At 35.9% G+C, this 27,207-nt stretch overlaps 1 protein-coding gene across 50 annotated transcripts in view; it reads left to right on the top strand.

Moving 5' to 3' along the window:
- The window catches only part of lrrc7 (leucine rich repeat containing 7), a 246,823-nt gene that overhangs the window by 75,587 nt on the left and 144,029 nt on the right, over positions 1-27,207 (top strand). For 25 of the 50 annotated variants that reach the window (XM_073954221.1, XM_073954197.1, XM_073954229.1 and 22 more), the window contains exon 1: positions 16,367-16,943. The exons of the other annotated variants lie outside the window; for them this stretch is intronic. In XM_073954221.1, the coding sequence (XP_073810322.1) occupies positions 16,919-16,943 (25 nt within the window). In that variant the 5' untranslated portion in view covers positions 16,367-16,918. Of the gene's footprint in view, positions 1-16,366; positions 16,944-27,207 lie in introns of those variants that run through there. 50 annotated transcript variants of the gene reach the window in all.

Here is a 27,207-nt window from a genome sequence, read left to right as displayed (position 1 = left end):
TAAATGAATAGATATTTAGAACAATGTTGGAATCTGGTAGACATAGCACATAGCCGAATTATCATGCGTATGTTTGGCTGACCATATACTGTACATCTAGATGATAGAAGTAAAGGGGCTGATGTTTTGACCTTTGACCATTGTCGGCCCAAAGGATCTGTGCTGTCTGGCCACAGATTTTTATAGTAGGAGAGATAAAATAATATGGAGGTTAATGGCTACCGTTTCCAACGTTCAGCATTTTGGTTTTGGCAAGCGAAGACGGATGAGTAAATGATGACAAAATTATAGTTTTTAGTTGAACTGTCCCTTAAAATCCAGTTATGATAACAAGTTAACAAGGCATAACAATGAACATCTGTGTCAGTAAATAGCTTAACTAACTACAACAAATGGAACCTTATTAAAAAGTGTTGACTTGCATTTAATTCCTGTGCTTTTTAGATTTTCAGAGAAAAGCCAGAAGAAGCAGCTGGAATTAAATTCAAATCACGTTCATTACTCTTATTCAAACTTATGGATTTGAAAGAGATTTTATCAACAAAGGACTGTCTCTCTGTAGCAGAAGAGATAAAGCTCCCATGATGCTTCATGTTCTGGCTTGAGAGCTGATCCAAAGGAATATCTTAAATGATTTATTGCGTCATGGTGCGGCACGCCAGTGGTCTTTGTAAAGCTCTTTTGCAGAGGAAACGATGTTTGCTTATCATAACACTTTAGTATATTACTATTTCATGACACCAAGTGCACTGCGCTGAGTGAGGAAAAGCCAGGAAGTCAACGCATGACATAGGAGTACATGTTCGCACCAAGAAAAGTGCTTAAAAATAGGGTTGAGTATAGTGAATTAATTCTAAAATGGGTCTATCGTGGCCCAGGACATGATTTAGTGTACCCCTTCCTTCATTATTATTTTTTTTTAATTATAGACTAAATGTATTTTTTTTATCTATTAATTAAAAACAAACTAACATGGATACAAAAATATGATGGGAAAAAATGCCTGCTTTCATGTAATTTTATGATTAAACAGAAAGCAAACGAGATTCCACAGAATAAACAGATATTAAACAACAGGTGTTAATAATAATGATGCAGATAATTAGTCATGCTGTTGTATTAACTTGTTTTAACAAAATTGTCGACATTTTTAGTCTACTGTTAAACACAAAAAGTTAGTTTCCTTTTTGAGATTGCAAAGCAATATATGAAATAATGAATTCTGGTGAAGAGGTCAAGGAGTTTTAGGGAGTCAAGATGTTCTTAAAGAATGTATTCGGAATTATAGAGTATATAGCTTTAGAAACAGATCCTCATGAACTAAACATCTCTGTATCAACGGGACAACAACAGGATATTTTAAATAAAGCAATAGAAAAAGCATAATATGGTGGTGTCCTGACAAGTTTGGATTTCAGAGACATGCATAATAAAAGCTGATTTAAGATTTGGAAGATTGGACTACAAATTACATTTTATTCATAATATTTACATTTAGATTTGTGTTACAAACTTAGAATAGATAAGATTAGATTCAACTTAATTGTCATTACTCATGTACAAGTGCAAGGCAAGGCAAGTTTGTTTTATATAGCACATTACATACACAGTGTCAATTCAAAGTGCTTTACGCCCATGGGTATAAAGTGAAATTATAGAAAAACTATAGTGATATTTACTGACAGGTGTACTGTAAACATTATATACAGGTTGTATTAAATATAAACAGATTAACAATAGAAGAATATACTGTATGTACAGGTTGCTATTAATAACTAGGGTATGCAGATAGATATGAACATAATTACAAATGTATATGTACAGTGGGTGTGTACAATTCAAGATGAATTAGTGCAATGTGTTGTGATAAATATGGGCAGTTTTAATTGTCTAAATATTAAATAATAAATACTGCAATGCTGTGTTTATGGAGAGTGTAAGTTTTTCTTCTTACAGCTTTATCCCTCTGCTTGTTGAAAACTTTATTCTGTAGACTTTATTTTTCATTTTTGATGTCAATATTTGTGCCTCTTCAGCTTCTGGTACATTCATAACTCTCATTCAAACAAATCATATTGGATATTATATTTGATTGACAGTAAGTTGGAAAGGCTAATCCTGTTGCCTGACTGGAAGAAATCCTGCCTAATAATTAAACAATAACAAAGGAGAAAGGAAGACAGTGACTTGGAGCACCCTAGAGACAGTTCTTGGAATACTTTAAGCATAGATTTGCCAAATAGAATTGCCCTGCCAGGCAGACAAGTGATTAACCAGTCTGCCTCAGACAGCTGAGATTAGCAGAGATATGTGGCGATGCACGAAAACATTTGTTTGTTTTCGGATCTATTTGGCCCCATGCAGTTGTCCAATTCAGTTTTGTAAAGGTGAATTATATTGCAGTTTAATTCTTGCTTTGGGCTTCAGCATTCCATGTGATGTTCACGCCATCTGTTACACAAGCTGATCTCACGCAAATATGCATCTGTTCAACTGGTATCTTAACATTATTCTGGAAACTAGACCCACCTGAAAGGACAAATAATCGCAATATTGATTTCAATGTGCATCTGTGCGGTATTGTGTAAAGCATGCGTCCTTTTAAGTGCTCCTTGTTCTACACTGTCCTTGAGCAATATCTTGAATTCAACAGGAAGTCAGCCATTTTGAATTTTCTCAGCAGAGATTTTGTACTGTTACAAATGCCTACAGAATTTTTCAGATACAAATCATATTTGGTCTAATCTAGAGGCAACTGTGATGTAAAATAATTACAATCTGGAGTTTTCATTGAGGGTGTCATGGTGGCGCAGTGGGTAGGATGATCACCTCACAGCAAGGAGGTCACTGGTTCGAGCGTCGGCTGGGACAGTTGGCATTTTTGTGTGGAGTTTGCATGTTCTTCCTGTGCTCGCGTGGGTTTCCTCTGGGTGCTCCGGTTTCTCCCATAAGTCCAAAGACGTGGTACAGGTGAATTTAGAACGCTTAATTGTCCATAGTGTATGTGTGTGAATGAGTATGGGTGTTTCCCAGTGATGGGTTCCAGTTGGAAAGGCATCCGCTTTGTAAAAAATATGCTGGATAAGTTGGCGGTTCATTCCACTGCGGCGATCCCAGATTAATTAAGGGACTAAGCCGAAAAAGAAAATAAATGAATGAATAGGTTTTCATTTAAGGGTGTATTCCTGCCCTTTAACCACGAAACTGGAAGTAACCTCAAAAATTTCACGTTTGAGTCCTCTACAGAAGACATCTACATGCCAATTTTTACATTACAGTCATAGTGGGAGATTGTTACCACACCATCCAAACAACCAACCATGCTAGAATCTTGCTAGAAACATTTGAAGCCATTTTTATTTAGCTTAATGCTAAAACATGCTATTGATGCCACAAAACAGAAGATTGTTAACTCAGGCATGCAATGTCCAATTTGCCACAAAAATTGTGTTTAAATAAAGTCCAGACTGAACAAACTAATGACCAGTATCCAGTTTAGTCACACCACCGCCTCTTGGCATAAGAAAATGTGGTTATAATGACTCTGACATACTCTGCTTACATTTACCTGCTGAAATTTTTACTGTTTTCATATGACCACCTGTTGCTAAAGCCTTTTCATTTGTGTTTCTTTCTTTCTTTCTTTCTTTCTTTCTTTCTTTCTTTCTTTCTTTCTTTCTTTCTTTCTTTCTTTCTTTCTTTCTTTCTTTTTGACAAAGTGTGTTTAGATCTTTACTTTCAACCAGTTTGTTATTAATTTTGGGCAACAGGGCTGTGCGATTTGGGGAAAAAAATCTAATAGCGATTTTTTTTAACAGATATTGCTCATATTAGATATTATCGATTTTCATTTGATTTGCGATTTAATTTTGTAGTCAAGCTTCAGCTCAATATTTTGTATTGTAGCTTCTTACTACTAAAATGCAGTGTGTGTTAGTGACAAAAAGGAACTGAAAATATATGAACAACTTTCAGAAATTAAACGCTATTTTTTTTCTAGAGCAAACAGTAGTGAGTTATGGCGTTAGTTATCTCCTGGTGCCTACATGATGTTTTTTTCATATGGTGTAACAGCTGCAAACAACTCTGAAATTATACTTTGCTGTTGCTTGCTACTAAATTGAGGGTCACTGGCAATACTTTTAGTTGACTTTTAAGCAAGACACTCTTTAGCCACCTGTGAGGCTTTTTTGTGTGCTGGTTGCTGTATTTCCTCATGCTGTGGCAACAATTCAGCAAAAGCTATTACAAATTACCTATTTTTGTTCAGTGTTTGTGACTTTGAAGCCAAAATATTCCCATATTACCAACGTGCTTTTTTCTTTTAGTTGAATTTGTCTATTAATCCTTCTGAAATGGCAGACGCCAGCATCCCACTTGTCCACACTTTCATGTTTGTTTGTTTTAATGTGGGCTTATATATATATATATATATATTTCATATCGCAGCCTCTAGCGATTGGCTAATCCCAATGTTTCAAATCACGATTGCGATTCGATTTCAATTAATCATACAGCCCTATTGTCCAATCATTATTTAGAAGTAGGGTATTTAATAAGCATTTTGGTTTTAATTTTGACCCATCACCATTTTAATTTAGAAGTAAGGTGTTACTTAAGTATTTTGGTTTTAATTTTAGCCCACCACTAGTATAATTTAGAAGTATAAGCATTTAATAGACACAGTTATTTGGTATGAAAGGCCCAGCATATCTTAAAAAGTAATATATTTTTAATTTACTATTAAATAATTAAATATTGTACATACGTACGTACATTCACAAAGCATTGAAATAAGCCTAGAGTTTGGTGGATGTCTTCTGTTATCCAGCCCTTTTAGTTTAGCTGGTACCTTTGTGTCTTTGTGGTAAATGTGCTTGGATTACAAAAGTTGCCATCTTTTTTTTGTCATTATTTGAGCTCTTTTAAAAGAATCTGGATCTAGTTTCCTAATCCTGTTGTCCTACACTTCCTCTTCAGGCACTTTCCGCTTCTCAGTTCTCTTCCAGAAAGAATGGAGACAAGGATGAGGTTGCTATGGCAACAGAGAGCCCACAGGGAAGCTAAGTACAAATAGTGTTGCAGGGCTGAGATTCCTGCTTCAGATCAGATGCACAATTGTGCTTCAGAAGCTTTATATAGGCGTATAAATATTATCTCTCAATTGCATTTCACGTTCTTATTAAATAAGATATATCATTTTTTTTCTTGTGCTCTAAAGTATGATGCTACACAGCCATCAAGCCTGCGTAATGGAATGTTAAATAGTAAGTGTATTTTGGAAACTGTCCGTGTCTGCATATTTTCACCTGCTTAAAGGATAAATTGACATGTCATCAAAATGTATTCTCCGGTGTTGGCAAAAATGAGCTATTTTAGGATACACAGATGCTTGTTTCATCATTATGTGTGCACAGCCTGGTTGACAAATTATAAATTCTGTCAGAGTTAATGGAAAATATTGCTTTCAGTCACCAAAAAAACTGGAGAATTGGAGATGCCCAGTTTTGTACAGTAGCTATTGTGCTAGCACTGCTTTCATAGAAAAGAAAAATAATTTTACTGCATAAATAAAGCATTATTCGCAGGACTTATGAACAGCAATGCATCTTTGGCATGAAGACAGCACATCTGTTCTCGCATTGCTGGAATATTGCATTGTAAGAGCAAAAATTCAGCTCTGTTCCTAAGGCAGAAATAAAGCCTTATACCTTAAGAAGGATAACATTGCCTGATATACACAAGACTCTGTTCGAATCAGAAGAGTAGTTATGGGACCAGAGGACAAGGCCCGACATGTTAAAGTGAGTGGACCTTTGAACAATATACGGTCACACTATATTTTGATGGACTGTTTGTTGAATTGAAATTGCATTGCATCTACATGCCAACTAATTCTCATTAGATTATAAGTAGACTGTTAGGTTGGGGTTAGGGTTGGAGTGTATGTTTAGCAGCAGTATCGATAGATATTACGCAGACAGTCTACTTATACTCAAATGGACCATCAAAATAAATCTTTACCCAATATACTAGTACATACAATAATGATGTAGATATCAAAGCTATAAAACTGCATTATCAGGTTTTAGCTGAAAAAAACATTACCTGAAAAATATATGCCTACGCTTAAATTTACTTGATATTACTTGAAAATGTTCTACGTCCTACGTTCCTGAGTTTCCTTCACAGGGTGGTTCCCTATAGGAATTTGGAGTAGAGCCGCTGCTCCTCCACATCAAGAGAAGTCAGCTGAGGTGGCTCTGGCATCTGTTTTGGATGCCTCCTGGACACCTACGTAGGGAGGTGTTCCATACATGTCCCACTGGGAGGAGGCTTTAGGGAAGAACCAGGACACGCTGGAGGGACTATGTCTCTCAGCTGTCCTGGGAACTCCTCAGGATCCGCCCGGAGGAGCTGGAGGAAGTGTCTGAGGAGAGGAAAGTCTGGGGTTCTCTCCTAAGACTGCTGTCCCAGCAATTTGCTTTTTAAAAATAAGTGGATGTTTTTCAAAGCTCATTTGAGATTCTAACTTTTAAAATAAACAACTTTACAAATAACCATGTGATAGACAAGATCCTATGGCATTCGGAGTAAGACACAACAGGAAGCAACTAATAAGCCTTATTCGAGAAGCCTGAAATGATTAGCCTAAAAAGCATAATGGCTAATGCTAATGCTCCCTCTATGGCAGCATGCAAAGATTTTTGATTGGCTAAGATGTGCATTGCATGACCAATTTAGCATTATGGATTTTCCAATGGTAAGTAAATAATACAAACATTTTCATCTCATTCCATAGTAAGAAAATCTCTGACAAAGCATGTGTTATAGAGTAATTCTTCCCCAGCGTTTGTGACTGAGCTGAAAAATAAAGGATCGTTTTGGTTCCACACTGGGTGCTGAGTGCTTTGCTCCTACCTTCTGTTTTTTCCTTTGTATTATGATGTTATGTGACAGCAAGGAAAGGTGAAATTGAGTTGTTATGACTGTAATGTCTCTTCACAAGCAATCTGTTTTATCTGATATTTTAGGAAGGAAATGGTGGGGAATGAAGACAGCCATTTTGAAGTGGCAGTAAAGAGCCTCGGGGGTCCTTTATTTTCTAACAAAAGTATTTTCACCTGAGTCAGTAGAAGTGGGAAGTAGTGTCCAGATACACCTGAATGTCCAGAAAGAGCTGTAAAAGATACAATATGTGTGTAGGGAGAGAGGGAAATTCACCAACAAAACCGAGAGGTCATCATTAATTACAAATTTATTGATTGACTTTATTCTTCAATGCGGAATTGCACACTTTTTTCAAATGTTTTACAATTTCCAATTCAGTTGCCTATGGGAGAAATGACTAGGAATAATAAATGCCAGAAAACGGTCAAACTACTTGCTCTAAAAACAAGTATTTGCATGACTATGCAGACAAAGCAGAACAACACAATAAGAACAGATCAGTTTGCATCATCAAGCAGCAGAACAAGCTATTTTAACATCTATAAATAAATGTAAGAGAATGAGACCGGAAGTCTTGAGCCAAAAAGATCCAAACGGCTGCACCCGCTCATTCGCACAGAATAAGGTGAATATTTTGCTATGTAACAAATAGCTGTTCAAGGGTTATGACCTTTTAATGTGTGTGCTCATGTCTTTATTGAGAAAATCAGTCATCTTGCACACACAGTGCAGCTGAGTGATGCAGGTTTTGTAGCACACATTTGACTATATTGTGTATTGTTTAAAAAGGATGTATCGTAAACTCTAATAAAATGGCATGTTGTCACCGTTTATGGGCAAATCCTCGCAATATTTATTTCATTGACATATTTTGTGTACATTTTGGAATGGGATTTTGAATGGAAATGCAAAAATGTGTATTAAACATTCAACTATACATTAAAAATGTACATACTGAATAAAAGCCCATGGATTTATATTCAATGAGAATCTTACAATAAACTAATATGGAAACACATTTATTTAATAAATCTCTTTATGAGCAACTGAAAAAGCAATTTGGCCACAACAGACAATGTGACTGATAACTTGTGCAACCAGTGGACTAACATGCTTAGCGTTTCATATGGGGTTTAAGTTGTTCTGGCCAAGGTCTATTAGCAGAATGACTTAGTTAAATGACCTAAATTTCCTGCCAGAGTTGTCTCAAGATTGTGAACAATCAAATGATAGAATGACAGCTTTTATTATTGCATGCCAGATATTAGCTCACATTGCTAAACCACTACTACAAAAAGAAAAACACAACTGTATATCTATTATATTGTATTAAAAATCACTGCAAGGGGCTGTGTATGAATAAAAAATGGAGAGTATTGTGGTAATAGACATGCTGGGAGTAATTATAATCAACTCCCTTAAAATCAATTAATTTTCACTGCTTGGAAAGTTGAAAATGATTCACCTCTAATAAGTGTCTACTTGCTCATAATTTAAGAAAAGTATTGAATATTTGCTACATGTATGCTGTGGACGATGACACATATCTCCGATAAATCAATATAAGACTGTGCGCTTAGTTTTAGAGAATTTTCGAAGAAATATATATTTTATAAATGGATTTCAAATTTTATTATAATTTTTCACTTTAACTAAAAAAGAACAAAACAAAGAAGTCATTTCCACAATCACAGCATAGAGAAGCCGGACAATGTAACAGTTTCACAAAAACATAAAGCCAATACTGGAACAAGGAATGAAATCAACCGAAAGCATAAAAAAGCAAACGCCAGGCACAGGTGAACATAATCAGTGAACCAATGAGTAGCCATAGCAAAAGGAATAAACATAAAACAAGGAGGAAAAGACTTCATTTCTTCAGTTTGTTTACTTCTTCATCAGTGGTTTCCACTCATGCAACTCCCAGTGCTGGAAAACTCCTACATACTCTATAATACAGTACATACGCACATTCACACACTACATCCAGTTTACTTTATCCAATTCACATATTCGGCATATCATTGGACTCTAAAGTAGGAAGCAAACACATGTGAGCACAGGGAAAACATGCAAACATCACACAGAGAGGCATCGTGGCTCAGCCGAGACTTGAACCAGGTTTCAACCCAGGGTTCAGACGGGTGCTGGAAATCGAAGTGCTTGAACTTACTTGAATTTGAAATTGTGACCGTTTTGGTTGCATTTGCACCTGAAGTGTTATTTATGCGAGCCCAAAATATATTTGGGTGTATTTGTGCAAGTGTGTAAAATTATGGCCGTGCGACCAGTTTTCATTGCAAAATGTGCACCGCATGCATGTATTTCGGAGACATTCACGCGTATGCATATTTGCGCTAAAAGTGCCAAATGCAATGCTCAAAAATAGTTTAAAACAGTTGACATGTCAACTTGCAGCAGTAAACAAAGCCTAAAATGCCTGTCCCGCCTTAAAGCTCTTCTGATTGGCCCACTGCTCTTGAACGCAAATGGATTGGTTAATATCAGCTGTCAATCACTTAGTCAAGGCCTTCCTTCCAATGACAGGGAGCTACAGCCGCAAAAATGTAAAGGTCTGGGTACAAGAGAATGAAAACAACACTGACAAATTTTGTTTTAAAAACTACCTAAAGTTACAAATAATGGCACATCTGATCAAAAAATTATTTTTTACAATTTTTGGGTGAGCTATCCAAATAAATCTCTGCTCCAAAGTATTCAACAATTGAAGATGAAATGTCATATTGTGTTTTTTTTTAAATAGCACAATGGATTTAAATGTGAAAAAGTACATTCAACATATATAAATGGAATGTACTGTGGTTTTTTGGTACTGTAAGGCATAAAAATGCACCCTGAAAGTGCTTGAAAAGTGCTGGATTTTGGAATTTGGAACAGGTGTAAGAACCCTGCAAGCCATATATCTGTAATATTTTTTAAATCATCATCAACATAAAAAAATTAACTAATTACACTGAAATTCACAATAAAGTTTATACATTTGTAATTCCTCCCTCTTTAATCACATCTTCAGGCTTTTCTTGCTTTGACTACTGTGTCATTTTTATTGTCATATTACTGATTTGTTCTCTTCTACTCTGTTCAAAAGAATGTCTGTTAGGTAAAACAAGGTACGAGAATAAAGAGACAAATCACTGGGTGTGTTATGCGTCTCAGTAGCAGGTACATTTCACTGTCACTTCAGAGTGTTCACTTCAGTTAGCTGATCTGACAGCCTTATGAAACTGAGAAGGCTCTGCTTGCAGCCCATTTAAAACACATAAAGCTGCTCGCTGAGGTGCTATGCCAAGATCCTGATCTAAGCACTAAAGGTTCTCGGTAAAGATAGAGATTGGCTATGCAGGTCTTTAATGAAGGAGTCACTACTTGAGTATCCCTGTGGGAATTTTTATGAAACCCAAAAATGCAAATTAGCCCAGTGTTGTTGCAGTGGTTGTCAGCACTGTACAACTTAAGCCTGGCTTACAGACAAAGTATTTACATATGAGCATTAGAAAGGTGTATGTTACCTGCTTTGCATAGAGATATTTGTTTATTAAGTAATATTAATGAACGATTATGTTTAGTTTAGAAGCATTCCTTTCTGTTTAGCTGCCACATTTCCTTTGTTTTAAGTGGAGCGTAAATTAACATAGTAAGATGTGACATGTCTTAAAGATTACAAATGTTTTCTTATACAGTAAATACTAATTATCATGATAGATAGATAGATAGATAGATAGATAGATAGATAGATAGATAGATAGATAGATACACAGACAGACAGACAGACAGACAGACAGACAGACACACAGACAGACAGACAGACAGACAGACAGACAGACAGACAGACAGACAGACAGACAGACAGACAGACAGACAGACAAATAGATAGATAGATAGATAGATAGATAGATAGATAGATAGATAGATAGATAGATAGATAGATAGATAGATAGATAGATAGATAGATAGATAGATAGATAGATAGATAGATAGATAGATAGATAGATAGATAGATAGATAGATAGATAGATGGTTACAAGCTATCAAATATATTGTTTTGATTACATTTCCTTGTATCATTTTAATGTGAGCACTGCAGTAAACGTAAGAAAAGAAAATTGATTCTACAGACCGCATCCTGCTTATTGACAGTCCAATTGATGTTATGCTTGAAGTACAATCATACAAAACAATTTTAGAGGTTGCTTATGCAATTCTTTAAACCTAGCTTTATTTAGCTTTTTTAATGGCATGACCTTTACGACATGAAAGAACACAAGTAAATTGTTCTGGCTTCAAAGCAAGTGAATATGAATGGCACTTTGCTACTTTTTAAGCCACAGAAAATTTCATATAAATATTTTTTTTTCTGCTACAAAGCAGCTGACCATATAATCCATTTAGAAGTTCAGTGTGCTTTTGAGAATAGAATCATTACGCAGACGTCAAGAAAGGATACTGTAATGGAGCTGTCCTTAAAAGCACAGAGAGCAATCCAACTGAATAGTCATTCAAAAAATAATTTTTGGGAATCTTGCTATTAGTATTGAAAGTGAAGATCCAAATAAGTGTGCTTTTGTCTAAAGTAGTGGTGTCCAAACCCGGTCCTGGAGGGCTGGTGCACGGATTAGCTCCAACTTCCTTTAACACACCTGCCTGGAAGTTTCTAGTACACCTTGAAAGAGCTTGATTAGCTGGTTCAGGGGTGTTTAATTGTGGCTGGATCTAAAGTATGCAGGACACCGGCCCTCCAGGACTGAGTGTAGTCAACACCGATCTAGAGGGTTTGATTTGGGACAGAAATGTAACGTTTTATTTAGACATTTGACAGGGATGAACAAAAACTTAGGATCCATTGAGTATAATGTTATTATTTATAAATGCTCAAAAACAATGACAAAACATATATATTTAAAAAAAAAATACATGAATTCATGTTCAAGTCTTTTATTTCTGTCATTATGGATGTATTGTTCTCTACCTGAAAGGGTGTTTGGTGTCCTCTGGCTGCTACACACATTTCTGCTAATTTCTCTCATGTTTTTCTGTTCAACTGTTTGTGGAGACCACTGTGCTGTTATTAGGCTGCTCTACCACTTTATTGCTCACTCGTGTATTATTGTGGAATCATTGATTTCAGATTTACCCACATCTAAACATCACGTTAAAACAACAGGCTAGTTTGCTTTGATGATGTTGTGACTAAAACCATTATGGACATTATGGTAATGGTCAATAAGATTATTTTATTTGTCTTTGTGGGCTAGTTCTGGTTAGTTTCCTTTTCAACATTCTTTAAAAGAACTTCTTTGGTGTTCAACTGAAAAAAATATATATAATTCTTGGTGACTTCTCGGTTTTTCTGGTTAATATTTGAAATAGTTTTTTACAAACTATGGCAGTGTGTAGATGGACAAAAGCTCATGAAGTTAAGTGTGAGGTTACGTCAAGTGTATTGATTTTCTTTTAATTACAATGATATATAAAAAAAAATATAGATCTCCAGAAACACATAACCAGGGAGAAGGTTATAGCATTTCCAATTGTTAATAATGGCAATAGAACTTAATGTGCTGGCAATGGATATTTAGCTGAACATACTGTACTGTAGCATACGCGGATTAAATGTATGATGCATAAATAAATGTAGTGCAGATGGAAAAAAACTATCTTTAAAGGTGACTGCTGTGCAACACACATTGAATTCCAGTATTTGAAATTATACATTGGATGCTTATTGTCAGATTTCCTTTATCTCAGGTCATATCATTGCAAACATAGTCAATAAATGGAGGACAAAAACCCACCTCTCAGATTTTAATATCTTCATTTCTGATTACAGGATGCATGAAAGTCTTAAAGGGGTAGTTCACTCAAAACTGAAAATTCTGTCGTCATACTCATTGTTCAATAGTAAAACCTGTTTGAAGATATTTAGAAAAAATTCTGGAAACCTGTAACCATTAACTTCTATTTGTTTTTAGAACTATGTAAATTATTGTTTTTTTTTCATTTTTTTCTAAATAACTGATTTTGTGTATAAGAAAAAAAAAACCTTAAGGGTAAGTAAATCAAGAGTAATTTTTCATTTTGGGGTGAATTATCCCCAGCAGACTCAACGTCAAAAGACATAATATTAGGTTAGATTGAGGTCTAAGGACAACGTTATTTTGATGCCCAATAACGACATGAATTGACGTTGATAATTTGTATGGTTGTGTTGGAAAGTGACCAAAATCCAACGGCGAGCCAACATCTTAAACCCACTTCATATTGACATCAAATACGGACATTTATTCGTCAGGTATATGGCAACCAAAATCCAACGTCTGTTAGATGTCATATTGGTAACATCTATACAACATCAAGCTTTAACATCATTAGACTTTGATATTTTGTTGTTTTTAAACTGCTTTGGAAAGTTACCAAAATGCAACATCTGTCCGACGTTGAACATTGACGTCAACCCAATTTTCATTTTCAAACAAAATGCAACTTTCCTCGACGTTGGTGTCATGTTGATGTCCTGTGCCTGATGGGATCCCTTTAAGTGATGAACTTACATTAGATGTTGCCTATGCTGTTGTTGTCTATTGGAAGGAATGCGTCAATAGAGCCGCCATTTTAGTACAGGGTAATGCTCCTTTGAAATTAATGACCAAGGTGCAGTGTAGGACTGGCCATCCAGAGTCATAAATGTATAAACATATATACATATATCTATGATCAGGAGTTTACCCGGTGGTCAAGTATGCAAATATTTTTTTTAAATTAGGAAAATTTTAACTTTACATCACTTTTCTACATCAATGGATATGTGACTGCGCAGGCATTGCCAACAAAGAGCATGTGTTTGTGTGCATGGAAAGTCTCCCACCTTAACAAATTTGATCTAATCTATGTCCTAAAACACATCCCTCTCCCGCTTTCACTTCTAATTCCAACAGAGGGAGTGATTCGTTTGTGAATGAACCTTCGTTATGAGTGAATGAATATCTCTCTCAATGTGTATATCCACCTTTCTGATCTAAATGGTATATAACATTTGTAATATTCAATAATTTAGGGTGGTAAGTCTGCACATTGAGGTGCACTTCAAAACCTTAACCTGAGGTTGACTTCAAAAACTAGCCGTTACTTCATTTGACAATAATGCAAGTTTTTGGCACCGCAACATCTTGTTGTCATATTTAATTAAGGTTGTTTGCTGATTTTATTCAACCAAACTAGCATAACCCTAAAATTTAGTACAAGTTGGTGTTACTTTGCCTTATGGTCAGTGTAGTAAGTTACTGTAATATCATTAATAACTTTACTTGTTTAGCACAAAATGTTGTAACATACAAAAAAAACAAAAAAAAAAAAAAACGAAATGACCTATATGTTAGCTTTATGCTTTGTTTTATTTGTTTGCTCATTACTACAGTACACCTGTAAGCAGTGCTGAAGACCAGCGTCTTCACATTGGCTTCAGTCTTCTGGACTACTGTGCGGTTGAATGACGTTTGTCCTGGGAGGCAGGGGCGGACTGGCCATCTGGCGGACCGGGCACTTTCCCGGTGGGCCGACGTACTTTTTGGGCCGGGCTGATCATCGTCTTATGAACTGATCGGCCCATAAAAGGCTTAGCAGCCTATCGCTTTTTTCTGCCTTATTAATTGACGCTCCTGTGATCTGTGACTCTCTGAAAGTAGATGCTTTTTTTTCCCGGACAGACAGACCGGGCCGGCCCATGTGACACTGCAGCCCATTGGCTCTTTTCTTTATTGACATTGGGCTGGTCCAATCACAAACTCCTATTTTGGGCTCTGTGTGAGCGTGCGTCGTCTGTGTGTATTTGTCAAAATAGTCGAGAGCCAGAGAGAAAAAACGCAAGGGAGGCGCAGAGAAATCGCGGGAAATACACCGGCGTTTCATTTAGCGAGTCTGAAAAGTTCTCCTTTCATTCTAGTACACGGCTAAAAACGCAAATCACGTGACCACACACTCTCTGACAAGAGCTGGCGGGTGAGCATAAACCCCAGGTGAGAGTATAGTGCATGTCAGACAGTTCATCTGCTGGATCTGATCTCATCTTACTATAGTTGTTAAACGTGATATTGAATTCATCTTGTTGTTTTGGCTGAGTGCAAAGATAAGCTAATATATTAATTTATGTAACCACGTACACTGATTCTGCACATTGACTTGCTTACCTTTATCATATAAATTTATTGTACGTTAAACTGTTATAATGGCCATTATTGATTATTAAAACTGATATTCTGCAAAAGAGATGGGGTAAAGTTTGTTCTTTTCAAAGAAAATGAAAGGAGACAGTTATATTTAAGCCCTGTTTTGTTATAAATATGCAGAGTGAAGATGATGCTCATATAAATATATAGCTACACGAGGCTGTTTGGTGTCTGTTAATCATAATATCAAAATGAAACAAATTTGACTTATATTGTGTTTTGATTGTTTAGATAGTGAAACAGCAAGCAGGATGAGGTGAATGAGGTTATAAAGTACACTGTTCCCTTTGAAGATTTACCCATGCATTTGCAGGCAGTTTTTGTTATGTTTTTTATTGAATATAGGCTGAGTGAATAGTGTATTGAATGAGCTAAATTGGCTGTAGGGTATGAGTGTGTGAATGAGTTTGTATGGGTGATTTCCAATATTGGGTTGTGGCTGGAAAGGCATCTGCTGCATAAAACATGCTGGAATAGTTGGCAGTTCATTCCACTGCAGCAACCCTTGATAAATAAGGGACTTATGCGAAGAAAAATAAATGAATGAATAGTGTATTTTTTAGAACTCAACAAATATCTTTATGGACAGTATACAGAAATTAAATTGAGATTAAAGTTTGTACTTATTTATTTCATATATATGGCTTTTGTGTTTTATAAAATATGAGTTGATAAAAATATTGGACGTGCATAGATAGATAGCATTTTGATTGAATGTAGTGGGCCGCTCTGGCCCAAAATGCCAAGGCCGTTTTTTTGCCCCAGTCCAGCCCTGCTGGGAGGACTGTACAAATGTGGCGGCGCTATTGACAGATGCTCAGGGCCCGTATGCGCTATCTAGTGTATACATCTATGGAGTGGGCTAATTAATGCCATTATTTTTAGTTTTTAATTTTAAGTTAAACAATTTCTTTTTGTAAAGTTTATTTTTCACAATTCTAAGTTTGTGTCTTGATTCAGATTCAATTTTCTATTTTCATTTTAGGCAGAAATTAGTCATGCATTCCTAATAAATCGCAGAAAAAAAATCCTAATAAAAAAACTAGATGCGAAAAATAGTGCGAGTACCTGAGTCACGTCATACCGGTCTCTCTCTCTCTCTCTCTCTCTCTCTCTCTCTCTCTCTCTCTCTCTCTCTCTCTCTCTCTTCCAGACCACTCCTCTATTCTCCTCTCACTCTCTCTGGTGATCCGGCTCTCCGGTAACGGGGACAGAGTCTCGCGCTGCGCTCGTGCGGAGGATAGATAGCCTACTGAGCAACCGCCTCCCTTTGCGCTGGATTTAATTCAACAAACACACCCACGGGGTGAGATGGATAGAATACAAGGCGAAACGCGCTGTCCCTAGTTACTGACGCGATCTCGTCACGACATGTCACTTGTGATGACAGAGCCGTCTGTGGGCTTCATTGAATATGCGTAACGAGAGAAGCAGATACGATTCAATAATCGGCGATGAACTTGAATTCCCATTCCTCCACATCACCGGGAGGACATGGCTCGATACGCATAATCCCAAATGCTGTGGGACATAAGTAATATTTGCATCATCACAGCAAGGCGTCAGTAGAACAGTTTGGTTTGTCGGTGCACAGCGCATTATGTCCGTTCACTGCTGCATTGATGTAAGGGAAACGCTGGAGCGGAGGACAGACCGAGCCGTCTGGTGAGGTGACATCCGTCCTGGGATTACTGCTGGAGTACCAAACAATCTGTAGAAATAATCTAATGGACAATTACTCAACGCTTCAGTGTGAGTATGCTTGCCAAGCCGTGTTATTTGAATGCATGAGATCTAATACTTTTGGATTGTTGGCCCCCGTGTAGAAATGTGATTATCTTACTTGCAGAGTGCATGTTTCACTGAACAACATTTGACAGAAAGCTGCTCTGATTATTCCTATTAGTAATAGCCTGATAATAATAAATAAAAAGAATAATAACAACTCTAATAAAATAATAATTATAATAATTCACTATTCATTTATTATTATATTAATTTACCTATTGTTTTTATTGGTGATAAATTAAGGGCCGTTCACTCCAATCATGGCCTCTGGCTTTAGGGGGGCTGACACTGGATACTGTACTAAAGCAAGTTGTGAGACACTTTTTTTGTAACAAACTTAAAATAAGTTATTCATTTCATATTTTGTGAATTTCTAACAATTTCCTGTATGGCATTTTGAAATCAATGTGCAGTTCATGCTTTCTGCAGGCTTTTCTCTTTTTTTTTTGGTTCATTTCTGATTAGAGCAGGTCTTTTTTGGAAGCCATTCTTTCAGATTCTTTACATGCTGAATATTTACATTTCTTGAATCTTAAATCTGAATTAACCTGTCTAGTCTATTTTCTCAAAAGTGGACCTTTTTGCAATTATACACCTCATTTTCTATTTAATTATGTAATTTAAATAGGGGAAAGCGGGGCACAAAGTAACGCTTTTTGGTTTTGGCCAAATAATGAACAAAGTAATGGGGTTAGGCAAGCTCTATTTTTTTTTACCAACAAAGCACAAGCCTCTTACAAATGAGCACTGAAATTATGATCGCCGGACCTTTGGTTTCCGTGCAGTATTGCTAAAAGTGCCAGGAGAAAATATGTTATTTACCCCACCTGCAGTGCAAGTTGTAACAGTCAGAGGGTTAGTTGTAACACATGTTTAAAAAGGCAGATTTTACACAATTTCCTCAGTACTTGGCTTCTTTTTTTATTCTACACAGCACAATATGTTTATTTATTTATTTATTTACTTATTCATTGTAAAAACACATTTGGGTTTATTTGTATTATTATGCATTATTATACAGTGCATTGCATTAAAAAACATTTTAATATAAAAAGTCCACAACGTCGATTTTACTTATATACTTTCACAGATTTTTTAAAATAAAAAAATCTTAACTATAATAAAATTTACTTTTATGCTGCAAAAATGGTTTCTCCTCTGTTTTTTCATCCACATTTTCTTCAGACCTTTTCAATAATTGGCAGGAAAACGTCTGCCAACACTGTATTGAAAACCTTGGAAGCATGCCATGGTTTAACCCTGAGCAAATAAATTAAAATTGTGTTAAATTTTACCCTGCATTACTTTGTGCCCGCGCTCCCCTACTGCATTTTACTGACATTTTAAGCATTATTCTGAATTAGCTTGTTGGATGGTCATCATAACGCCAAAAAAGTATTCAAACTAATGTTAATATGGGCCGCTTTCGGTGCTTGACATTATTTTATTGGTCATTTTGCCTAAAGAATAAGGCCAAAGATTTAGAATAAACGTTACTTGTAAAATGTTACAAAAACAAAACAGTAGCGAAAGAAGATTTCTCTTACATCAGTTTGTATGTGTTATAACACAGCTGGATGTTGGACTCATGAAAAATACTTGTTAGCATTGGCCAAAACTGATTGGCAGAAGTCACACCAAAGCGACAGCCAACAGAGGATTCTGCTTGGTCTAAAAGCCTTTTTTCGAAAAGGTTATTTTCACCATGCTGGCATAGCAGTCAAAATAGGACAAATGAGCTCATGTATGGGACAAATTTTGGATTTTGTCAGTGAAAGATAGGTCTTCCGAATCACCCAAACCTCCCCTGGCTACAGGCCTGTAATTAGTGTTTCAATTTTGTAACATGCACTTTTTGTCGTATGTATGCATATGTCTGTATGTGTAAAACCTATGGAACAGAATAATTTTGCTGTGCACAGTGATAAACGTAATTAAGAAAGTGCTGTGGTTGTTTCTGTTGGTCTTGATAGACAAAAAATTCCAATCTGCTTTTTTTACTCTGCCTTTTACTCATAGTTTAATTACTTCAAAATGCTTTGCAAATTCACTCGAGCTTTAGGCCTTGACCACACTATACACTTTTGTGTAAATTTTTTTTTTTTTTTTTAATTTGTCCTTCAGTCGACACTGAAAAGTTTTGTTGTTGTTGTTAACTTGATAAAGCTTTCAAAATCGTTGCAAAAGTGGATAAATTTAAATGTCATGTTTTACCTTGGACTGTGAAAATGGTCCTTTTTAAAATGACGCACTTTAGTCATGTAACAGTCATGTGACACATGCAGCCAAATCTAAATGGAGGAAACCGTTGTACCACTGTCGTTTTGGTTGCTGAATGCACTTTGATAGCATTGTTAAAGATTAATGTCAGTTTTGTACATACTTCAGTTTTCTTGAGTGAAGATGAAATGTTTACTCTGAGCTGCTGCTCAGTGGTGTAATGCGAGGACAGTTATCCTGAAGCGCAGTACAAAAACATAGAGCATACTATATTTTAATCTATATGTACTTAACATATAATTACAGTGTACTTAAGAAAGTACTTGGTTGGTCATATAGGTTAAGGTTAGGTCCAGTGGCAGATTTAAGATATAGTGCCAAGTTATTATCGCAATGACTTTGGTAGTACAAATAAAATAAAGTGCTTCCAGGATTTAAGCATTTTAGACAATTCAGCGCGGAGGAGCGAAGACGCATGGAAAAGTGTACTCCTAGAGGGTCACTGTCCTGCAGAGCTCCAAACCTAATTAAACACACTTGAACCAAATAATCAAGGTCTTCAGACTCACTAGAACACAGAGATAGTCTGTCTGAATTTGGAAGATGGATGAGTTGGTGGCTAATGGTTTATTTGGATATCGTGTTTAGAGCTGTTAGAGTTGTGAGACAGTCAGTCATTGTTTGCAGAAACTGTAAAAATGAAGAAGAAGTGACATTTGCTGGACATTAACTATCGCAAAGCTGTCCGTAAAAAAAAGCATGTGACGTCTCTATTAAAACTGCATTTTTTTTATGCCTGAAATCTTTAAAACATATTAATCCAGAACTAATGTTTTTTTTTGGTCAAACCAGTTGAAGGTGCGCCAAGCTATTGATTGCTTAAATGCTAAGCAGTTAAAAAAAGCTCTCCTCATTTGATATCCATTAAACAATGGCCTCTTGTCTTCTTAACTGTTTTAGCTTTAGCTGTTGTGCTTTTTGTGGCTACAGATTGCAGGTTTGTCATGCATAGGCTTTACTAATGACTTCTAACAAAGTGTGTTGGAGATTATCGTTGCTAAAATCTAAAGGACAGTGTTAGTGGCTGGTCAGAACATATTCTGACACCTAGAAGTATAATATCAAGAATCGGTAGCCTGATATTTATTGAAATGATTTTAGAGCTTAACAATCACAGGGTTTTTCCACATGATGTTCTTATATAAATAAGTATATACACAAAAGTGCTGCATAAATGGTTTTCAACACACATATATGGGTATGAAACACCGCCAGTCTTTTCATTCATTCAATTATTCAATCATTCATTCATTTTCCTTAGTCACTTATTTATCAGGGGTCAGCACAGAGGAATGAACCACGAACTATTCCAGCATATGTTTTACGCAGTGGATTCCCTTCTAGTCGCAACCCAGTACTGGGAAATACACTCACTCTCACTTTCACATTCACACTTATACATTACGGCTAATTTAGTTTACCCAACTGACCTATAGTGCATGCCTTTGGAATATGGGGGAAATCAGAGCACCCAGAGGAAACCCACGCAAAAACGTTTTTGGTTGTAATATAAGCACTGATGTCTATGGCAGTAATTAAGACACCCCTGTTATGGGTTTTTGAAAATGACCTTCCATGCAGTGTGTAACACAGCACCAAGTGAACGAAAATATCCAACTGAGGTTTAAATCTGAAAGTGCACCATGTTTAAAACGATTGATTCTATAGTGACTCAGAGTTAAATAAATGAATCATGTTATGTTCGGATTCGCCAAATGTGTAGTACCAGATCTGGTAAAATGAGAACGCGCATTTCTCTTCAGACATTAGCTGAGCACGGTGGATTACGTGACTGATCATGATGCGAAAATGATGATCATTGACAGATGGAGATTCAGCTGCAGGGAATAAAGGGTTAAACAACAACACCGCAGCATAGCCAGTCATGTGCTGTGTTTGTTCCTGTAATTTTCTGATTTTTGATACAATAACCGTAAACGCTACAACATGGGAATCACCACACGTTTGCTATTGAAGGAGCAGCAGAGACTATTATTTATGGGGCTTTGTCAGACTTGGACAAGGACTTTGTCAGTAACTGTTAGAGTTCATATGGACCAGCTTCTTCTTCCTCCAGATCAGATTAGATTAGTAATATATACTTAGTAATCACTTATCAAGATCAATGCTTGTATTGTATCTCTCAGGTTAAATCTGAATGGGGCTATTCACATATTGCGTCCAAAACCACTTTGAAAACGCAACTCAAGCATCTTCCATTACCGTTTCTGAACTCGCAATCCTCTGCCAATTGTCTTTGCTATGGCAACCATCAGCTGCTCATACACACGCTGCACAGTCAATTTTCAAAATAGTTCAACTTTTGCCACTGTGTGGATTAATACTAAATATGTGTCATTGTTATTTATTGGGGTTAGCATTGTGAGTACAATAATATGCTGGTGTTTAACTGCATTGTTTTATTGCATTTCTGCATTGGGCTCTCGCATATTCTCTGGCTGCTAGTTCATAGCCATGGTGGGCATTTCTCCCTGTCCCGCACTGAACCCAGTTGACTAATCACAACAGATTGGGTCATCGGACCAATCACAGCAGATTAGCGTCAGGTAAAGGAGAGGTTTAGGAAGAAATTAATCGCTAAACGAATCATGTGGGAGTCATTTGCATAATTAGGTGAAAAAAATGCATATTATAAGACTATGAAAGTGTTTTTTGACCTTCCACGCATACAGTATTAACCTGTTGTTGGCGACCCCCAAAACTAAAATATAACCTTTTATAATACAAAATAGGGGCTCTTTAAAATCACCTTTTGTAAGCAACAGGATGCTGAACATTGATGAAATTACATACCTACATCAATTGGTGATGAGAAGCAGTGTGTTTACCAATGAAAATATTGTTCAATAGACTAGCAATTTTAGCCAGTAATGAAATATTCATTCAACCTGAGATTCTGTTGAGAGTTGTGGAAGAATCATAATCTTTGTTTTTAAAAACAACAGTTTTGTTGACAGTTTGATAGTTGGGTTTGAACTTTATGAACTTAGCTGTAAATGATTTTTTTAATCTCTAAATAATGAATCAAAATAAAATTGATATTTTTTAAGGGTCACTGCAGTATTTGAGTCCTTTAAATGCACTTCAAAGCACTAATTATTAAGAGTTATTCAAGTTAACCTTGGCAGTAATGCACTGTCCATCACCACGCACTTCTCGGAACATTTAAACAGGCATTTCCCAACACAGATGTTGTGTATTTATGTTCCCAGTCTGCTCAGAAAGCCAATGCTATTACCCCTCACATGTAAAGCTGCCATATTCTGAGAAGGTATGTATGCTGCAGATAAGTTGCTGGACAGGTGTAAGCAGATTAGGGGTGGCAGTACCTCATTCTGCCAGAGAAATAGGACCGTAGCGAACGTGACGGCTGAACAAAAGCTGAGTGGCATGGCCGGTGGAGAGATGTTTGTATGATGGGCCTTGTGGCTGTCAAGAGATAAATAGCCCTTCGCAAGCAGGGAAAGAAGCTGGAAGGCGTGCTGGATCTGTTCCAGGGAGCGCAGGGAACAGAGGCTGTCACCAAGGGCACTGATATGTACTGTCCTGCAGCCAAATGCCAACAGCTGTCTACACACATATATAAATATATACATAAAGATGATTTCTGAGTTTTTCAAGCAAGATGCCTTCAGTAAGAGAAATAGTCTGATCAGCAGAAAAGCATCAGCTTGTACTGCAGCTGGACTTACGTGTCTGATTTGGGCTTATACCTGCTGATGAAGTTTGTCTAATGCAGAGGTGCCCAAAGTAGGGCCTGCAGGCCAAAGTTGGCCCATGGTAACCTTCGGTTTGGTTCACCTTCACCATCCCATCTGAAAAGAAAGAGAGAATGATGGGGAGTTGGTTGGAATGCCTACTGTATGACAGATATCGTCATTTCAAATTTAACATAACCTTTAGTTTCTTTGCTTAATTGAGGAGATAAAAATAATAATGTTTCAATTAAATATTGTAAATAAAGTAGACTTTAAAATATAGATACTGTCAGTTAACAGATAGATACGGTGGCCGGACAGTGCAAAACAACATTACAAAGTGTGAAACATTTTTACGAAGCTCAAGACAAATTTACGTTTTGGAAAACATGTTTACCTATCATAAGATAATTATATAGGAAAAACGACTTTACCAAGGACTAAACAAATTAACATTTTAGAAAAAAAAAATAACAAGACGCAAAACACTTTTTCCAGTCCCAAAACAAATTTACAACGACAGATTCTTTAAAGAAAGGGAATGTACCACTAACTGGAAGTGGCGCGGTCAAAAGTATTGTTGTCATTGTTGGTTAGTGTGGTAAGTTCGAGTTGTGGAATGCATGGTGTAAATAAGTGTATGGTGACCAAACATGGTCTGCGGTCGAGGGTTGTTTTGCCTATTTTGTGACAAACACATGAGCAGCTTAACACTTTTTTTTTTGTTCTAAAATGTTAATTTGTTTCGTCCTTGGTAAAATCGTTTTTCCTATATACTAGTGTCTAATGATAGGTAAAAATGTTTTCCAAAATGTTAATTTGTCTTGAGCTTCGTACAAAGCATTCACTTTGTAATGTTGTTGTGCACTTTCTGGCCACTGTAGATAGAGGACAATGCACAAAACATCAGTGAGCAAATCAAAGTAAATGCAGGAGCAGCTTGACTAGTGTATTCAGCATTAAACTCCATTGTGTTATGAATTGGATTTTTTATGTTTTTACTAAGTTAATCATAAACTATTTAAAATGATGCATATCTAAATAATAAATTTTAAAGCCATGTTTTATAATTATTTTTAAATATTAGCAAATAAATTAGGAAATTACCCATGACGAATTCAATGTAGTACAGTTTGGTATATTTAACTTCGACCCACAACCCTCAATCAAGTTTGGTTTTTGGCCCTTTATAAGAAAAATGGGCAGCCCTGATCTGATATGAATAGATATCATCGGTTGCAGTTGTGACAGTTGGAACCTGACAGCAATTTCATATTATTTGAGAGTTGCTGCCAATTATAAGCAGTGTTGTCATTAATGAATACCAGCAAGAGTTCCTAGTTAAACATTATTCGAAATGTCACAGTTACATTTCAGATGAGCTCGAATTTGGCTTCAAACTCCAGAAAATTAGGACCTAAAATGTTAATAACTCAAAATGATCCTGTGCAAAAGTAAGGCTGGGGGGAATACCCACAAGCCCCTGTGCTTGAAAAATTTAATTATGCATGCTTGATCAAAGCATGGGAGCTTATAGGGACATGCGGTAGTTGTTATTCAAAAACTAAATAGGTTTTAAGCTCTTGTGAATATTGTTGATGCTTCACTTGGGGCATGTACAATTCAATCTATTTCTTACACTCTAATTTATTTGGGGAAAAGCAAGTGTATCTATTGGCTGACCTGAAGAACGTACTTCTTAAATGCCATTGAGCTAAGTTAAATGTACAAAACCTGAAATGTTTTGATTGAGTAGTAATATATTTGAGAGTTATTGCTGTATAAATCTTGTCATGGTAATCAGTCGCAGAGGAGCCTTGAATCGCACTCAAGGGGATTATTATGTGATAATTGGTAACTGGCTAGACGTACATTATCCCACTTATTGCACAGCTACTTCCCACAAAAGTAAATAATTGAACGCAAAATATTGATTTGAGTCCAAATATTTTATTATCTCACAGAACACAGAAAGCTTCCGTGAAGAAAGCAGCTGTGACATGTTCAACCTACAGGAACATGTAAGGAATAGTACAGTCAGGTCGCTTATTACATGATTTTTCATCACTTAAATGATTATGGGGAGAGATTGATGATGCTGATTTAAAAGCTTACTTCTTTTTTAATCTTACAATCCATTACAATGTACAAACCAACCATCCTCACTAGAACATGATCACAGCAATAGCATTAATGCAGAAATACTGAAGTGTAATTTCATTTTCTATATAATCAATATCTATTAGGATGACTGCAGGATGGCTGCAGCAGTGTTTCTAAGACGAATGACATAATTAAATAATTGAACACAGAATATTGGGCCCTATCATACATCCGCCGCAATAAGGTTCAAGATGTGTTTGATGCGAATTGTTGCTATTTACAGATCAAGACATGCCCAATTTTCATGTTTTGTGCCACATTGTTTAAATAGGAAATCCATTTGCGCAACTTTGTGGACTCACTCCTATGCAGGTCCAAAACACTTACATTGCTTAATTTACACAGGATGTACAGCAACACACAAATACCTTTACATATGAAAAAAATGTAAGGATTAAAATGTAACAAAAATTGTATTTTCTACATAAATAAAAACCACTGCCTCTATGCCTCCATGCCTTTATTTTTCAGTTTATTAATGACAATTTGTTGTTTTATAATGTTATTATTAGAAGTAGTAGTATTTATTTTATGCATATTTTTATTTGTTTTAATAAAAACAAGTTTAGATTTGTCCCCCTGTCGTGGATTTGTTTTTATATAATTCAGTTGTTTGACCACACTTCGTTATTATTGTTCATTAATTAGTTTGCTGGAAATTAGAACTGAATTTAGAAATAGTTTTGAAACAAATCTTTTTGCTTAACCAACAAAATTGAATATGATAGCTAATGGATGTCTTCAGTGGAGTGCGTACAACACCATTTTCTTATCCATGAAAGTAAAGGAGTAAAGAGTAAAAGTAAAGTAAAGAAAAAGTAAAGAGGCCGAATGGAGGAGGCTCGTTCTTTATCCTCACAACTAGCAAGCAAATAGCACTTCAGTTAGCTGGATGAATCAGTGTATTAAGTTTTCACTGTTTATTATTGGTCTACAAACTGCTCAATGGCAAAATTAACCAATGTGACTATATGCAGGTTTTATGCAGTTTTTTATAACACTCTAAAAATGCTTAGTTGTGTCAACCCAAATTCGAGGGGCAAAATGGACGATTTCAACCAATCGAGACAGGGTTTGTTCTCATTTTACCAAAGTTTGGTTTAAAACAACCCAGAATTTTAACCCAGTTTAAACTACATGAGAATTAGAAATCCTGGCAACTATAATAGTTTTTAAAAATAATTTATTTCAAAGTTTTGTTTTGTTTATGTGTGGTGGAAGTTTTTCGGCTAATTGTATCAAGAGGCTTAATTCTTTATTTTTGGATTATGTCATGACACTTGTGTGATTTCTCAGTAAACACAAAAGTAAAAATTATATAATGTTACTATACTTGGATTGCCTCTTTGTATGTTGGGGCACACAACAAAAGTAGACTAATGCTTTTACCCAGTGGTTTGGATCCCATTGCTTTCATTTGCTCTAAAGGTACATCACAGCACATTGGCCTGTACACAGAGAATCTGAGGATTCTTACAATGAATGCTATATTCACAGCCTTAGGCTGCCATTACATCAAACATAGAAGTGGCTTTATAAAATCAGTCCAGTCCACGCAGGTCCCATTCTTTCTTTTTTTTTCTTCCTCAAACCCAAACCATAATTCCAATTAATTATTTTACTCAAATTTACTCCATAACTCCTTTATGATTTTTATGTCAATAAGCTGTATTAGTTTTATTATTTCTTTGAATCTTTAATGTTTTGTTCGATTGTTCTCTCATGCAACATTGTCAGAAGCCATCCATGCCTGTAGGCAGTGAAAAGAAAGAAACACATTTCACTCCATTAGTGCTATGTCTAAGGACATGACGCAACACTTTTTCACCCTCACAAATTATTACTACCAAACTGCTGAGGGTTAGGTTAAAGCTCTAGAGTCAACTTTGCATATGTGTGTTTCAAAAAAAAAAAAAAGTGTATGTATGTATGTATATATATAAATAAATATATATATATATATATATATATGTATATATATATATATATATATATATATATATATATATATATATATATATATATATATATATATATATATATATATATATATATATATATATATA

The sequence above is a fragment of the Danio rerio genome, chromosome 6 (assembly GCF_049306965.1).
Source record: "Danio rerio strain Tuebingen ecotype United States chromosome 6, GRCz12tu, whole genome shotgun sequence".
NCBI classification, from domain to species: domain Eukaryota; kingdom Metazoa; phylum Chordata; class Actinopteri; order Cypriniformes; family Danionidae; genus Danio; species Danio rerio.
This window is presented reverse-complemented; position numbering and strand designations above follow the sequence as displayed.